General features: G+C 37.3%; 1 protein-coding gene across 1 annotated transcript in view; it reads left to right on the plus strand.

Moving 5' to 3' along the window:
- The window catches only part of LOC133420593 (serine/threonine-protein kinase DCLK2-like), a 58,684-nt gene extending 43,359 nt beyond the window's left edge, over window positions 1-15,325 (plus strand). The window contains exons 14-17 of the mRNA XM_061710319.1: window positions 6,438-6,515; window positions 7,945-8,041; window positions 9,408-9,488; window positions 14,414-15,325. Of these exons, the coding sequence (XP_061566303.1) occupies window positions 6,438-6,515; window positions 7,945-8,041; window positions 9,408-9,488; window positions 14,414-14,704 (547 nt within the window). The 3' untranslated portion in view covers window positions 14,705-15,325. The remainder of the gene's footprint in view (window positions 1-6,437; window positions 6,516-7,944; window positions 8,042-9,407; window positions 9,489-14,413) is intronic.
- The last annotated feature ends 976 nt before the right edge of the window (window positions 15,326-16,301 follow it).

Here is a 16,301-nt window from a genome sequence, read left to right on the forward strand (position 1 = left end):
TAAAACATTTAGTTCAGTATAAAACATTTAGTTCAGTATAAAACATTTAGTTCAGGTAGAAACATTTAGTTCAGTATAAAACATTTAGTTCAGTATAAAACATTTAGTTCAGTATAAAACATTTAGTTCAGTATAAAACATTTAGTTCAGTATAAAACATTTAGTTCAGTATAAAACATTTAGTTCAGGTAGAAACATTTAGTTCAGTATAAAACATTTAGTTCAGGTAAAAACATTTAGTTCAGTATAAAACATTTAGTTCAGTATAAAACATTTAGTTCAGGTAGAAACATTTAGTTCAGTATAAAACATTTAGTTCAGGTAAAAACATTTAGTTCAGGTAGAAACATTTAGTTCAGTATAAAACATTTAGTTCAGTATAAAACATTTAGTTCAGTATAAAACATTTAGTTCAGTATTAAACATTTAGTTCAGTATAAAACATTTAGTTCAGTATAAAACATTTAGTTCAGTATAAAACATTTAGTTCAGTATAAAACATTTAGTTCAGTATAAAACATTTAGTTCAGTATAAAACATTTAGTTCAGTATTAAACATTTAGTTCAATATAAAACATTTAGTTCAGTATAAAACATTTAGTTCAGTATAAAACATTTAGTTCAGTATAAAACATTTAGTTCAGTATAAAACATTTAGTTCAGTATAAAACATTTAGTTCAGTATAAAACATTTAGTTCAGTATAAAACATTTAGTTCAGTATAAAACATTTAGTTCAGTATAAAACATTTAGTTCAGTATAAAACATTTAGTTCAGTATAAAACATTTAGTTCAGTATAAAACATTTAGTTCAATATAAAACATTTAGTTCAGGTAGAAACATTTAGTTCAGGTAAAAACATTTAGTTCAGTATAAAACATTTAGTTCAGGTAGAAACATTTAGTTCAATATAAAACATTTAGTTCAGTATAAAACATTTAGTTCAGTATAAAACATTTAGTTCAGTATTAAACATTTAGTTCAGTATAAAACATTTAGTTCAGGTAAAAACATTTAGTTCAGTATAAAACATTTAGTTCAGTATAAAACATTTAGTTCAGTATAAAACATTTAGTTCAGTATAAAACATTTAGTTCAGGTAGAAACATTTAGTTCAGTATAAAACATTTAGTTCAGTATTAAACATTTAGTTCAGTATAAAACATTTAGTTCAATATAAAACATTTAGTTCAGTATAAAACATTTAGTTCAGGTAAAAACATTTAGTTCAGTATAAAACATTTAGTTCAGTATAAAACATTTAGTTCAGTATAAAACATTTAGTTCAGTATAAAACATTTAGTTCAGTATAAAACATTTAGTTCAGTATAAAACATTTAGTTCAGTATAAAACATTTAGTTCAGTATAAAACATTTAGTTCAGTATAAAACATTTAGTTCAGGTAGAAACATTTAGTTCAGTATAAAACATTTAGTTCAGTATAAAACATTTAGTTCAGTATAAAACATTTAGTTCAGTATAAAACATTTAGTTCAGTATAAAACATTTAGTTCAGTATAAAACATTTAGTTCAGTATAAAACATTTAGTTCAGGTAAAAACATTTAGTTCAGGTAGAAACATTTAGTTCAGTATAAAACATTTAGTTCAGTATAAAACATTTAGTTCAGTATTAAACATTTAGTTCAGGTAGAAACATTTAGTTCAGTATAAAACATTTAGTTCAGTATAAAACATTTAGTTCAGGTAGAAACATTTAGTTCAGTATAAAACATTTAGTTCAGTATAAAACATTTAGTTCAGTATAAAACATTTAGTTCAGTATTAAACATTTAGTTCAGGTAGAAACATTTAGTTCAGTATAAAACATTTAGTTCAGTATAAAACATTTAGTTCAGTATAAAACATTTAGTTCAGTATAAAACATTTAGTTCAGTATAAAACATTTAGTTCAGGTAGAAACATTTAGTTCAGTATAAAACATTTAGTTCAGTATAAAACATTTAGTTCAATATAAAACATTTAGTTCAGTATAAAACATTTAGTTCAGTATAAAACATTTAGTTCAGTATAAAACATTTAGTTCAGGTAAAAACATTTAGTTCAGTATAAAACATTTAGTTCAGTATAAAACATTTAGTTCAGGTAAAAACATTTAGTTCAGTATAAAACATTTAGTTCAGTATAAAACATTTAGTTCAGTATAAAACATTTAGTTCAGTATAAAACATTTAGTTCAGTATAAAACATTTAGTTCAGTATAAAACATTTAGTTCAGTATAAAACATTTAGTTCAGTATAAAACATTTAGTTCAGTATAAAACATTTAGTTCAGTATAAAACATTTAGTTCAGTATAAAACATTTAGTTCAGGTAAAAACATTTAGTTCAGTATAAAACATTTAGTTCAGGTAGAAACATTTAGTTCAGTATAAAACATTTAGTTCAGTATAAAACATTTAGTTCAGTATAAAACATTTAGTTCAGGTAAAAACATTTAGTTCAGTATAAAACATTTAGTTCAGTATAAAACATTTAGTTCAGTATAAAACATTTAGTTCAATATAAAACATTTAGTTCAGTATAAAACATTTAGTTCAGGTAGAAACATTTAGTTCAGGTAAAAACATTTAGTTCAGGTAGAAACATTTAGTTCAGTATAAAACATTTAGTTCAGTATAAAACATTTAGTTCAATATAAAACATTTAGTTCAATATAAAACATTTAGTTCAGTATAAAACATTTAGTTCAGTATTAAACATTTAGTTCAGTATAAAACATTTAGTTCAGGTAAAAACATTTAGTTCAGTATAAAACATTTAGTTCAGTATAAAACATTTAGTTCAGTATAAAACATTTAGTTCAGTATTAAACATTTAGTTCAGTATTAAACATTTAGTTCAGTATAAAACATTTAGTTCAGTATAAAACATTTAGTTCAGTATAAAACATTTAGTTCAGTATAAAACATTTAGTTCAATATAAAACATTTAGTTCAGTATAAAACATTTAGTTCAGTATAAAACATTTAGTTCAGTATAAAACATTTAGTTCAGTATAAAACATTTAGTTCAGTATAAAACATTTAGTTCAGGTAAAAACATTTAGTTCAGTATAAAACATTTAGTTCAGTATAAAACATTTAGTTCAGTATAAAACATTTAGTTCAGTATAAAACATTTAGTTCAGTATAAAACATTTAGTTCAGTATAAAACATTTAGTTCAATATAAAACATTTAGTTCAGGTAAAAACATTTAGTTCAGTATAAAACATTTAGTTCAGGTAGAAACATTTAGTTCAGTATAAAACATTTAGTTCAGTATAAAACATTTAGTTCAGGTAAAAACATTTAGTTCAGTATAAAACATTTAGTTCAGTATAAAACATTTAGTTCAGTATAAAACATTTAGTTCAGTATAAAACATTTAGTTCAGTATAAAACATTTAGTTCAGTATAAAACATTTAGTTCAATATAAAACATTTAGTTCAGGTAAAAACATTTAGTTCAGTATAAAACATTTAGTTCAGGTAGAAACATTTAGTTCAGTATAAAACATTTAGTTCAGTATAAAACATTTAGTTCAATATAAAACATTTAGTTCAGGTAAAAACATTTAGTTCAGTATAAAACATTTAGTTCAGTATAAAACATTTAGTTCAGGTAGAAACATTTAGTTCAGGTAGAAACATTTAGTTCAGGTAGAAACATTTAGTTCAGGTAGAAACATTTAGTTCAGGTAGAAACTTGCACTCAGATCAGCAAAAATGTCAGTTTGCTGGATGAAATATATTAATTCCTGATAAAATAAGTTTGTTAGTGACAGCTCTGCTCATGTGCATGTGAATGAGTATAAGTTTCTACACAAAGGAACAATCTGCATTGAGGCTTCTCCCTTCAGGAATCCCGGTCTGTGATTGGACGCTGCCTCGGCGTCAACGCAGCTCATTTGCATAAAGTTCAGATTCTCTCAACTTCAAATTGACGCTCTGGACGCCTACGACGCCTCCAACACTGCCCAACGCCTCCTGCAGCAGCTCTCATAGATAATGAGATTTTCATTATGCACTTCGAGAAAAAAGTTAAAACGTTGAGAAAAAAGTCAAAATTTCAAGAAAAAAGTTGAAACATTAAGAAAAAAGTCGAAATGTCGAGAAACAAGTCAAAATTTCATGAATAAAGTCGAAAAGTCGAGAAAAAAGTTGAAACGTTAAGAAAAAAGTCAATGTCGAGAAAAAAGTCAAAATTTCATGAATAAAGTCGAAATGTCAAGATTAATGTTGAAGTACAATTTTGAGAAAAAAGTCGAAATGTCGAGAAAAAAGTCAAAATTTCATGAATAAAGTTGAAATGTTGAGAAAAAGGGCGAAATTTTGACTTTATTCTTGACATTAATCTCGACATTTCGCCTTTTTTCTCAATGAATGGTAGCAGCTCTCATAGACATGAATGGTAGCAGCTCTCATAGACATGAATGGGAGCAGCTCTCATAGACATGAATGGGAGCAGCTCTCATAGACATGAATGGTAGCAGCTCTCATAGACATGAATGGTAGCAGCTCAGTTAGACATGAATGGTAGCAGCTCAGTTAGACATGAATGGTAGCAGCTCTCATAGACATGAATGGTAGCAGCTCTCATAGACATGAATGGTAGCAGCTCTCATAGACATGAATGGTAGCAGCTCTCATAGACATGAATGGTAGCAGCTCTCATAGACATGAATGGTAGCAGCTCTCATAGACATGAATGGTAGCAGCTCTCATAGACATGAATGGTAGCAGCTCTCATAGACATGAATGGTAGCAGCTCTCATAGACATGAATGGTAGCAGCTCTCATAGACATGAATGGTAGCAGCTCTCATAGACATGAATGGTAGCAGCTCTCATAGACATGAATGGTAGCAGCTCAGTTAGACATGAATGGTAGCAGCTCTCATAGACATGAATGGTAGCAGCTCTCATAGACATGAATGGTAGCAGCTCTCATAGACATGAATGGTAGCAGCTCTCATAGACATGAATGCTAGCAGCTCTCATAGACATGAATGGTAGCAGCTCAGTTAGACATGAATGGTAGCAGCTCAGTTAGACATGAATGGTAGCAGCTCTCATAGACATGAATGGTAGCAGCTCTCATAGACATGAATGGTAGCAGCTCTCATAGACATGAATGGTAGCAGCTCTCATAGACAATGAATGGTAGCAGCTCTCATAGACAATGAGATTTTCATTATGCACTTTGAGAAAAATGTCAAAATGTTGAGAAAAAAGTCAAAATGTTGAGAAAAAAGTAAAAATTTCATGAATAAAGTCGAAAAGTCGAGAAAAAAGTTGAAACGTTAAGAAAAAAGTCAATGTCGAGAAAAAAGTCAAAATTTCATGAATAAAGTCGAAATGTCAAGATTAATGTTGAAGTACAATTTTGAGAAAAAAGTCGAAATGTCGAGAAAAAAGTCAAAATTTCATGAATAAAGTTGAAATGTTGAGAAAAAGGGCGAAATTTTGACTTTATTCTTGACATTAATCTCGACATTTCGCCTTTTTTCTCAATGAATGGTAGCAGCTCTCATAGACATGAATGGTAGCAGCTCTCATAGACATGAATGGTAGCAGCTCTCATAGACATGAATGGTAGCAGCTCTCATAGACATGAATGGTAGCAGCTCAGTTAGACATGAATGGTAGCAGCTCTCATAGACATGAATGGTAGCAGCTCAGTTAGACATGAATGGTAGCAGCTCAGTTAGACATGAATGGTAGCAGCTCTCATAGACATGAATGGTAGCAGCTCTCATAGACATGAATGGTAGCAGCTCTCATAGACATGAATGGTAGCAGCTCTCATAGACAATGAGATTTTCATTATGCACTTTGAGAAAAAAGTCAAAATGTTGAGAAAAAAGTCAAAATGTTGAGAAAAAAGTAAAAATTTCATGAATACATTTGAAATGTCGAGAAAAAAGTCGAAATGCCAAGAAAAAAGTCAATGTCGAGAAAAAAGTCGAAATGTCAAGAATAATGAAGTAGTTTTGAGAAAAAAGTCGAAATGTTGAGAAAAAAGTCAAAATTTCGTGAAAAAAGTCGAAATGTCGAGATTAATGTTGAAGTACAATTTCAAGAATGAAGTCAGAATTTCGCCTTTTTCGATATTTCAACTTTATTCATGAAATTTTGACTTTTTTCTCAACATTTCGACTTTTTTCTCAACATTTTTCTCGAAGTGCATAATGAAAATCTCATTGTCTATGAGAGCTGCTGCAGGAGGCGTTGGGCAGTGTTGGAGGCGTTGGATTCGTCCAGAGCGCCAATTTGAAGTTGAAAAATCTCAACTTTATGCAAATGAGCAGCGTTGACGCTGAGGCAGCGTCCAATCACAGACCAGGATTCCTGAAGGCCAGAGCCAGGTGAGCTGCACCTGGTCCTGCAGCTGCAGCAGCTGCTCCAGGTGATAATGTCTCCATGTGTGCAGGTACGGGCTGAAGGTCGACATCTGGGCGGCCGGAGTCATCACCTACATCCTGCTGTGTGGGTTCCCCCCGTTCAGAAGGTACGAGTGCCCGCACACGTCCAGCTGTATCAGGGATTTATTGATCCGGTGCACACGTCCAGCTGTATCAGGGATTTATTGACCCGGTGCAGACGTCCAGCTGTATCAGGGATTTATTGATCCGGTGCAGACGTCCAGCTGTATCAGGAATTTATTGATCCGGTGCACACGTCCAGCTGTATCAGGGATTTATTGATCCAGACGTCCAGCTGTATTAGGGATTTATTGATCCGGTGCACACGTTCAGCTGTATCAGGGATTTATTGATCCGGTTGCAGACGTCCAGCTGTATCAGGGATTTATTGATCCGGTGCACACGTCCAGCTGTATCAGGGATTTATTGATCCGGTGCACACGTTCAGCTGTATCAGGGATTTATTGATCCGGTGCACACGTCCAGCTGTATCAGGGATTTATTGATCCGGTGCACACGTCCAGCTGTATCAGGAATTTATTGATCCGGTGCACACGCCCAGCTGTATCAGGGATTTATTGATCCAGACGTCCAGCTGTATCAGGGATTTATTGATCCGGTGCACACGCCCAGCTGTATCAGGGATTTATTGATCCAGACGTCCAGCTGTATCAGGGATTTATTGATCCGGTGCAGACGTCCAGCTGTATCAGGAATTTATTGATCCGGTGCACACGCCCAGCTGTATCAGGGATTTATTGATCCAGACGTCCAGCTGTATCAGGGATTTATTGATCCGGTGCAGACGTCCAGCTGTATCAGGGATTTATTGATCCGGTGCACACGTCCAGCTGTATCAGGGATTTATTGATCCGGTGCAGACGTCCAGCTGTATCAGGGATTTATTGATCCAGACGTCCAGCTGTATCAGGGATTTATTGATCCGGTGCACACGTTCAGCTGTATCAGGGATTTATTGATCCGGTTGCAGACGTCCAGCTGTATCAGGGATTTATTGATCCGGTGCACACGTCCAGCTGTATCAGGGATTTATTGATCCGGTGCACACGTTCAGCTGTATCAGGGATTTATTGATCCGGTGCACACGTCCAGCTGTATCAGGGATTTATTGATCCGGTGCACACGTCCAGCTGTATCAGGAATTTATTGATCCGGTGCACACGTCCAGCTGTATCAGGGATTTATTGATCCAGACGTCCAGCTGTATCAGGGATTTATTGATCCGGTGCAGACGTCCAGCTGTATCAGGGATTTATTGATCCGGTGCACACGTCCAGCTGTATCAGGGATTTATTGATCCGGTGCAGACGTCCAGCTGTATCAGGGATTTATTGATCCGGTGCACACGTCCAGCTGTATCAGGGATTTATTGATCCGGTGCAGACGTCCAGCTGTATCAGGGATTTATTGATCCGGTGCACACGTCCAGCTGTATCAGGGTTGGGTTTATTGATCCGGTTGCAGCAGATCTCGGTGTGTTTTCTTCTCCTGCAGCGAGAACAACGTCCAGGAGGAATTGTTCGACCAGATCCTCCGGGGGAAGCTGGAGTTCCCGTCTCCGGACTGGGACGCCGTCAGCCTGCCGGCCAAGGTGAGGACCCGTCACCGCCGCAGCAGCAGCTCCGTAACGGATCACACAGATAAACAGATAAAACCGCAGCAGCACATCCGTAACGGATCAGACAGATAAAACAGATAAAACCGCAGCAGCACATCCGTAACAAGAATAATAGAAGAAAATACAGAAACATATTTTCTCATCAACGAAACAAATAAAAAATTGTTCAAATAACAGACAGTAAAATAACATATTTGAACAATTTTTCAGACAATAAAAGAACTGAAAAAATCTGAAAAATGGTTCAAATATGTTATTTTGTTACTTGAAAAATTAAAAATATGTTTATGTAAAATATGTTCTGTTGATGAGAAAATATGTTTCTCTATTTTTCTTATTTTTGTGAGGGGGATATATATTGTTTTTCGGCACTACCTTGTTCTCTATAGCTGATATAACATGAATTACTCCTATGTGGGATCAATAAAGTTCTTATTTTTACCATCTGAGAAAATTAAATATATTATATTTGGTGCCTAACTGTTTCCCAAGTATATTAGTGCGTGTGTGAATGAATAAATGAGACGTAAAACGTACATTTCTTTGTAGAAAGACGCTTTATGAAAATAAGGAAAAAAGAGGAAAAAAAAGGAAAAAATAGGAAGAAAATAGAAAAAAAGAGGGAAAAAAGAGGAAAAAATGAGGGAAAAAGAGGAAAAAAATAGGAAGAAAATAGAAAAAAGAGAGGAAAAAAAGAGAAAAAAAGAAAAAAGGAAAAAAATGAAAGGAAGAGGAACAGAGGAAAAAAGATGAAAAAAGAGAAAAAAGAAAAAAAGCAGAAAAAATAGGGGAAAAGGGAGGAAAAAAAGAGAAAAAAGAGGAAAAAAGTGCGCATGTGAATGAATAAATGAGACGTAAAACGTACATTTCTTTGTAGAAAGATGCTTTATGAAAATAAGGAAAAAAGAGGGAAAAAAGATTAAAAAATAGAAAAAAGAGGGAAAAAAATAGGAAAAAAATAGGAAAAATGAGGGGAAAAGAGGTAAAAAATAGGAAGAAAATAGAAAAAAGAGGAAAAAATGAGAAAAAAAGAAAAAAGGAAAAAAATGAAAGGAAGAACAAAGAGGAAAAAAGAGAAAAAAGATGAAAAAATAGGGGAAAAGGGAGGAAAAAAAGAGAAAAAAAGTGCGTGCATGAATGAATGAATAAATGAGACGTAAAACGTACATTTCTTTGTAGAAAGGCGTTTTATGAAAATAAGTCCATGTACTTGTATTAGTTTACAGTCTTGAACATCCAATATGGCGGCGACGGTGACGTATCGCAGCAGCGGGAAGAACACTGGATGTGGCGTCTACGTTTATACGTTTATACTGCTAACGGCTAACCTTCTCCACAGATGCTGATCAGTCAGATGCTGCAGGTGAACGTTGACGCCCGTTTCACCGCCGAGGAGGTTCTGTCGCACCCGTGGGTGACGGTGAGTTAGTTACAGTTGTTCCTGTTTGTAAAGCTTTATAACTGTTTAAGTTTTAAAGAGAAAGCCAGGCCAACCATTCTCCACAAACTGAACTAAAAGTAACTGTCAGGTTTGCATTATGCATCTTCAGTTTCATACAAGTACAAATATTTAGACACAAACTGAATAGTTTCTCTCATGTATGACTTGACTTTTTATTTAATTTTTTTTAAATTAACAACTAAAATTAAATAAATAAATAACAGCATAAATAAACTATGAAAAGTGACTGTTATTTGGCTTCTGACAAGCTAAGAGCTAAGAGGGTTCTCTTACAATGTTTGCAGATTGTTTGCGTCTCGTCAGCCACTCGGTCGCCGTTTCTGTCCACAACTGGAAATCCAAAATGCTTAAATGCGGCAGGGGCGTCTTCTATTGCTACGTTGATCTATTTTATTATTTTATCTATTTTATCTATTTTATTTACTGACCACCAGGCGGTGCTGTAAGCACTGGATATCTCCGCTTGTGCATGTCGAGTACAAATAACAACAATGTCACGTCACCCGTGACCCTGCACGACCCCTGATTTAATGTAAAAACCCAACTTAATTTAAAACTCAATAAATGAACAGCTGTGAACTCCACTCTCCACACTACATCCTCAGCCCCCCCCCCCCAGGGTATTTGTGTGTACTTTGTGTGCTGTGTCCTAGCTGTGTGAATGTGCTCTGTGTTTTTGTGCCTTTTATGTTGTATTGTTAGGTTCCTAAATCATCACAACATAAATTAATAACTTAGGAAAGACACAGAGACTTGTGGAATGATTTTTCAGGCACTCCTGCAGGAGGGGGAGAGCAAACTGACAGAGGCAGAACCTCCTGACAGCAAATGCTTCCCAAAGACCCTCCCCTTGCAGGAAACAATTTATTGGTAAAACTGACAGGAAACATGACCATATTTGGAACAGTGAATGGACAATGAACAGATGGAGACCACAGACATTGTATCAGATGATGGTTGAAAAGTCACACCTATGTAAAAGAAAAGAAAATTCCACCCTCATGGAGAGAAGCAATAATTTCATTAATTCCTAAGGAAGGAAAAGATAAACTTGAATGCAGTAATTATCGCCCTATTAGTATCCTAAATGTAGACTATAAACTCTTCACATCAATATTGGCACGAAGAATAGGCAAGTTACTTCCCAATTTAATTAATCCGGACCAGACAGGTTTTATTAGCAACAGACAAACACAAGATAACGTGAGAAGGACCCTTCATTTTATCAATCATATCAGGCAACAAGGCACAGAGGCCATGCTTTTAAGTTTATATGCGGAAAAGGCTTTTGACTCTGTAAGATTATCTTTTCTATATAAAGTACTGGAAAAATTTGGCTTTCACAAATCTATTATTGAGACTTTCCAAGCCTTATACGACAGCCCCTCTGCTAGAATTAAAGTCAACGGTGCCTTATCAAAACCCTTTATATTAGAACGCGGAACAAGACAGGGGTGTCCAGCCTCTCCCCTGCTTTTTGCATTGTTCATTGAACCCCTGAGTCAGCGGATAAGGCAGAATCACAACATTAAAGGAATAAATATTAATTCTGATGAACATAAACTTGCCCTGTTCGCCGATGATGTCTTAGTGTACCTCTCTCAGCCCACCTTATCATTCCCTAAATTGATGGATCTCTCAGAAGAATATGGTGTAATTTCGGGATACAAATTGAATGTTCAAAAGACTCAAGTTTAATTATGACCCTCCTGCTTCCTTGGTGAAGAAATATCACTTGAAGTGGGATGAGGACTACATACGATATCTGGGTATTAATTTACCCAGGGATACCTCAAAACTGTTTACTTGCAACTATGGTCCTCTAAACACGAACATTAAATCCGATATAAAACAATGGAGCCTCATCCCATTTCTGAGCCTGAATTCCAGAGTAGAATCTATAAGAATGAACGTACTTCCGAGACTGTTATACCTCTTTCAGACTCTTCCAATCGAAGTACCTACAAAACAGTTTATGGAGTGGGATAAACAGATATCAAGATTTATATGGCAAGGTAAAAAACCTAGGATCAAATATAAAACATTACAGCTGCACAAGGAACGTGGAGGTTTGGGTCTCCCCTGTTTGCGAGACTATTATTATGCAGCACAATTAAGACCTTTAGTGTGTTGGTGCACTTTATCATATTCCGCAAGATGGATGGACATTGAGCGGAGGATGAGTCGAGGGATTCCGTTAGCAGCTATAATAGCAGACAATAAATTAATAAATAACATGTTAGATAACAATAACCCCTGGATCAATATAACCCTGAAGACGTGGCAAAAGACAGTGAAACTCTGCAATATGAATCAGGCCCTAAGAATGTTGAGATGGTGTGCATTTGACACTGATTTCTCTCCAAATAGGTTAGATTCCAGATTTAAGACATGGAGTAAGATGGGCCTCTCAAGCTATTCCACTTTTGTGCATAAAGGGACTTTTAAGACTTTTACAACAATACAGCAAGAACATGGTTTACAGCGTCAGGACTTCTATAGGTACCTCCAGGTCAGACACCATTTTAATGAAAACATAGCTGGGACACATGAGTTAGAAAAGATGGGAGTGCTAGAAGTGTTTAAGAAAGCAAGTAATTCATCAATATGTACCAAGCTGGTGTCCAAACTGTACTGTGGGCTTCGCGAAGCCAGTTCCCACAATTCACTGTATGTCAAACAGAAATGGGAAAAGGAATGTGGTCTCTCTCTCACTGCAGATGAGTGGCTGAAATTATGTACATTGCAGTGGCAGACATCATGCTCAAATACATGGCGAGAATATTGTTGGAAAAATTTGTTACGATTTTTCATTACACCCCTGCAGCAACGGGCATTAATACCAAACACAAATTGTTGGAGAGCTTGTGGAAAAAGTGAAGCTAACCACTTTCATATCTTTTGGGAATGCCCAGTCCTATCCGACTATTGGAAAGAGATACATTGTCATCTGGAAGCTGTTTTTGGGATAAATATTCCTCATAGATTTGACACCATGTATCTGGGGAATATCACTTTTGATGGATGGGATCATAGAGATAAAAAAGTCTTGCTTATACTCTTGGCTGCATGTAAAAAGACTATCTCAAGAAGGTGGCTAAAACCAGATCCACCTACAATAGAAGAATGGTTAGATGTGTCTCGAGATATATATGCCATGGAAAAATTGTCCTTCTCTCTCAGAATACAAACTGAGAATTTTTACAAGATGTGGTCTAAATGGACTGGTTATGTCAAACATATAAGATCAGATTTTTGCTGATTAGCCTTATCATTGCGTCATTGCGTCATATCATTTTGTACATTTTATTTTACTTTTGAGAAATGTGATGTGTGGAGACCCCCCATGTTCAATTGGTTCTTGTTATGATAATATAAATCTATGGCCATAACTTTTTCTTTTCCTCTTTTTCTTTTTTGTTTTCTTATCCATTTTGTTTTTTTTGTATTGATAATTTACAACCTATGTTAAGAGAGGGGAAAAATAGAGAAAAAAAGATGATGTAAGAATATTGTTGGAATTTTTGTGGCCACAATAAAAAAATAAATATAAAAAAAAAAGAAAAAAAAAGAAAAGTCACACCTATGACTTTTCAGTTAATAAGCAACTTATCTGTGGTGTGCAGAGCAACAGACATACTTTTAAGAAACCTTAAATGGTCAAGGGGTTTTTGTTGTCATCAGATGGTCAATTAACAATGGGATAGTTGTTGGACAGCCCAAACTCAGGAAGGGCTGCCCTGTCATCTGTTAACATGTGATAACCAGCAGTCAGGGTAAAGTCTTTAAGAAACACAAAGGGTCAAAGGGGTCAACAGGAAGTATTGGACAGATGTGTCCAACTGCACAATAGTCAACTGTTTATCAGAGTAGACAACCCCCCTAAATACCCTCAGGGAGTGGCCTGTCCTGTGACTTCTGTTAACAATGGTAAGGATGTGAAAAACACAGCAGTCAGCTTCTCTGAGCTGACCTAATTAAGCCTATTCTGGGACTCATAGAACCGTAGTTACAGTCGTAACTTTCGTTCTCCATTCTACTTGTAAATCCACTGAAACAAGCATTGTAAAGATGGGAGAGGGGGTGCTGTTGGGTCCCTAAATCAACATCACATGAATTCATAATCAAGGAAAGACACAGGGACTGTTAGAAGGATTTTTAAGGCCTTCTGCAGAAAGGAAGCAAAGTCTGAGCTTGCAGAGCAACATGTGCTCCGCTCCTCCTCTGCATCAGCTTTTTATTGAGAATGGGAAACAGGAAATTACCATATTAGGAACAGTGAACAGTGAATGGACAATTGGACGAAAACAGGAAACAGACGGAGGGAACAGACATCGGGGTTAAAAAGGTCACACCTGTGACATTTTCAGTTAAAGAGGCTTGGTATGAAGAAACAAACAGACATCTTTAGCTTAAAGTCTTTAAAAGAACACAAAGGTCAAGGGGTCAAATGCCCTCCTGACTAAAACAGGAACTCTATGGTGGTCTTTAAACAGATGCACCAAAAGACAATGGGACAGCTGTTAACAGAGCAGTCAACCCCCCTGACAGAGCTCAGGAAGTGGCTGCCCTGTCATCTGTTAACAGAGACATGTGATAGTTTCATGAGGCAAAAGTTTGATTAACTTCACAGTGCGGATTAGGGTTAGGGTTAGGGTTAGGGCAGATTAGCCCACCAGCTCAGAGTCGCCCCCTTGTATTAAAACAAAATCACTACATTGAAAAAGAAATCAGCGTCTGCTCGTATTGACTGGATAAATCTGTCCCAATATCGCGCTACAGTTTGTCTCCACGACACGTATCGGGACGTTTTTGTATCGCGAAATTTAGTGGCACGATATATTGTTACACCCCGACTCATCAGTGTGGTGTTTCTCCTTCAGGACGAGGCTCCGGCGGAGTCCAGCGGTGGGGAGGCCCCGGGACCAGAGCAAGAGGCCCCGGGATCAGGGGCCCCGAAACCAGGGGCCCCGGGACCAGAGCAGGAGGCCCCGGGACCAGAGCAGGTGGCTCCGGGACCAGGGACTCTGGGACCAGAGGCCCTGGGACCAGGGGCCCCGGGACCAGAGCAGGAGGCTCCGGGACCAGGGGGACCATGGGCCCCGGGACCAGGGGCCCCGGCCCTGGAGTCTCCGGCCCTGGAGACCAAGCAGGTTCCCTCCCCCCTGGTCTAGAACCCCCTCATTGGCCGGAAACTGGACACTGGAAAGACCAGGATGGACGAGGAACCAGTTTGGAGGAAAACCTGATCCAGTTTGGAGGAAAACCTGATCCTGATAGGGAGAGGACTGATAAGAGTCTTCATTAATGTCCTGCTGGAAAACCAACCAGCCCCCTCCTCCTTGTTATTCCGGGATGTGACCTGTTTCTGAATTCTGTTCCGGAATGGCCATTTTCATTCAGAATTAGGTGTTTACATGGTAGTTTTTACTCATTTTAAATCAGATTTAATTTCAATTCTGAATTAAAGAGGAATTAAACGTCCCATGTAAACGCAGTGATTAAGCTCGTCGTTTTAGTTTTTTCTACGAATCTTTGCTTTGATGCACTTTTTATTTGGGGAAACGGCAGCAGACATAGCGCCGATCAACTCCACCGGAAAACGTCTGGAAATGTCTGAAAAAGTTAAATATCCTCAATGGAAAAGCCGTTTCCGGGTTTAACTTTAGGAAAATAAGACTCGGCTATATCGTTCTCCTGGCGTACGACATTTCCAGCGACTGCACCTTCTCGGGTCATAGAGACGGCCCAGAATCTTCCAAGCTCTTCCTGTTTTTCAAACACAAAGTAAGCAACCAGGAGGGGGAGCTAGCTACGCCGAAGCTCCGCCGGCTACGGTCGTAGCCGTGGCTACGGCCGTAACCGTGGTTACGTAACCACGGTTACGGCCGAGACGTCTCCTCCGGGACGTTTCACACCGGTCGAGGTTCGTAGCTGCGTAACGACTTCGGAATCGTTCACGCAGAACAAATGTGTAAATAGTGTAAATATCCCTCCGTCCGTCGTGTCCGTCGTGTCCGTCTGTGTCCGTGGTGAAGTAGGAAAACCGTAGCAAGCGTAGAATCAAGTAGCTAAAGCGATGAAAAGAAACGGCGCGTTTCCGTCGGCACCCCGACAAAAAAAAAAAAAACACCCACCAAAGACGACGTTTCTTCAGCTAAACATCGGGACTTTTTTACATCTTCAAAAGCACTTTCGTTGCTCGGCAACAGAAACTGGGTTCAGGGTTTCTGAAGGGTGTCGACGAAGACCGGGGACGGTTCCGGACCGACCGGACCGTGAGTTGTTTTCGTGGTTTTATGTGAGATCCACCGATCATATCGTCCTCACGCCGGCGTCCGGCGCCGGAGACGAAGGGAAGGTTCGTTAACTTGTGTAAAAAAAGGAAGTAAATGAGGTGTTTTAGTTTGTTTTTACGTGTCCGTCTGCATGGACCCGATGCAGCGATGAAACCTGTCCATGGCCTTGACCTTCAGTCGGAGCCGCCGCCGCCGCGGACCTGGACCTGGACCTGCCGGTCCGTCCTCTGGACTAGTGTCCTCTCCAGCAGAGACCCCAACAATCTGGACAACAATCACAATCACGTTTACACAAATATCTGTATTTACAAAAACTGATATTTCCCCTCTACGTTTTGAAAATTACCATCATTTACACCAGGGGTCGGCAACCCGCGGCTCTCTAGCGCCGCCCTAGTGGCTCCTGGAGCTTTTTCACAAATGTTGGACCTTTTTTTTTCCATTTTTTCTTCTTTTTTCTTCTTTTTTCCTT

This window comes from Cololabis saira, chromosome 20, assembly GCF_033807715.1.
Source record: "Cololabis saira isolate AMF1-May2022 chromosome 20, fColSai1.1, whole genome shotgun sequence".
Lineage (NCBI taxonomy): Eukaryota > Metazoa > Chordata > Actinopteri > Beloniformes > Belonidae > Cololabis > Cololabis saira.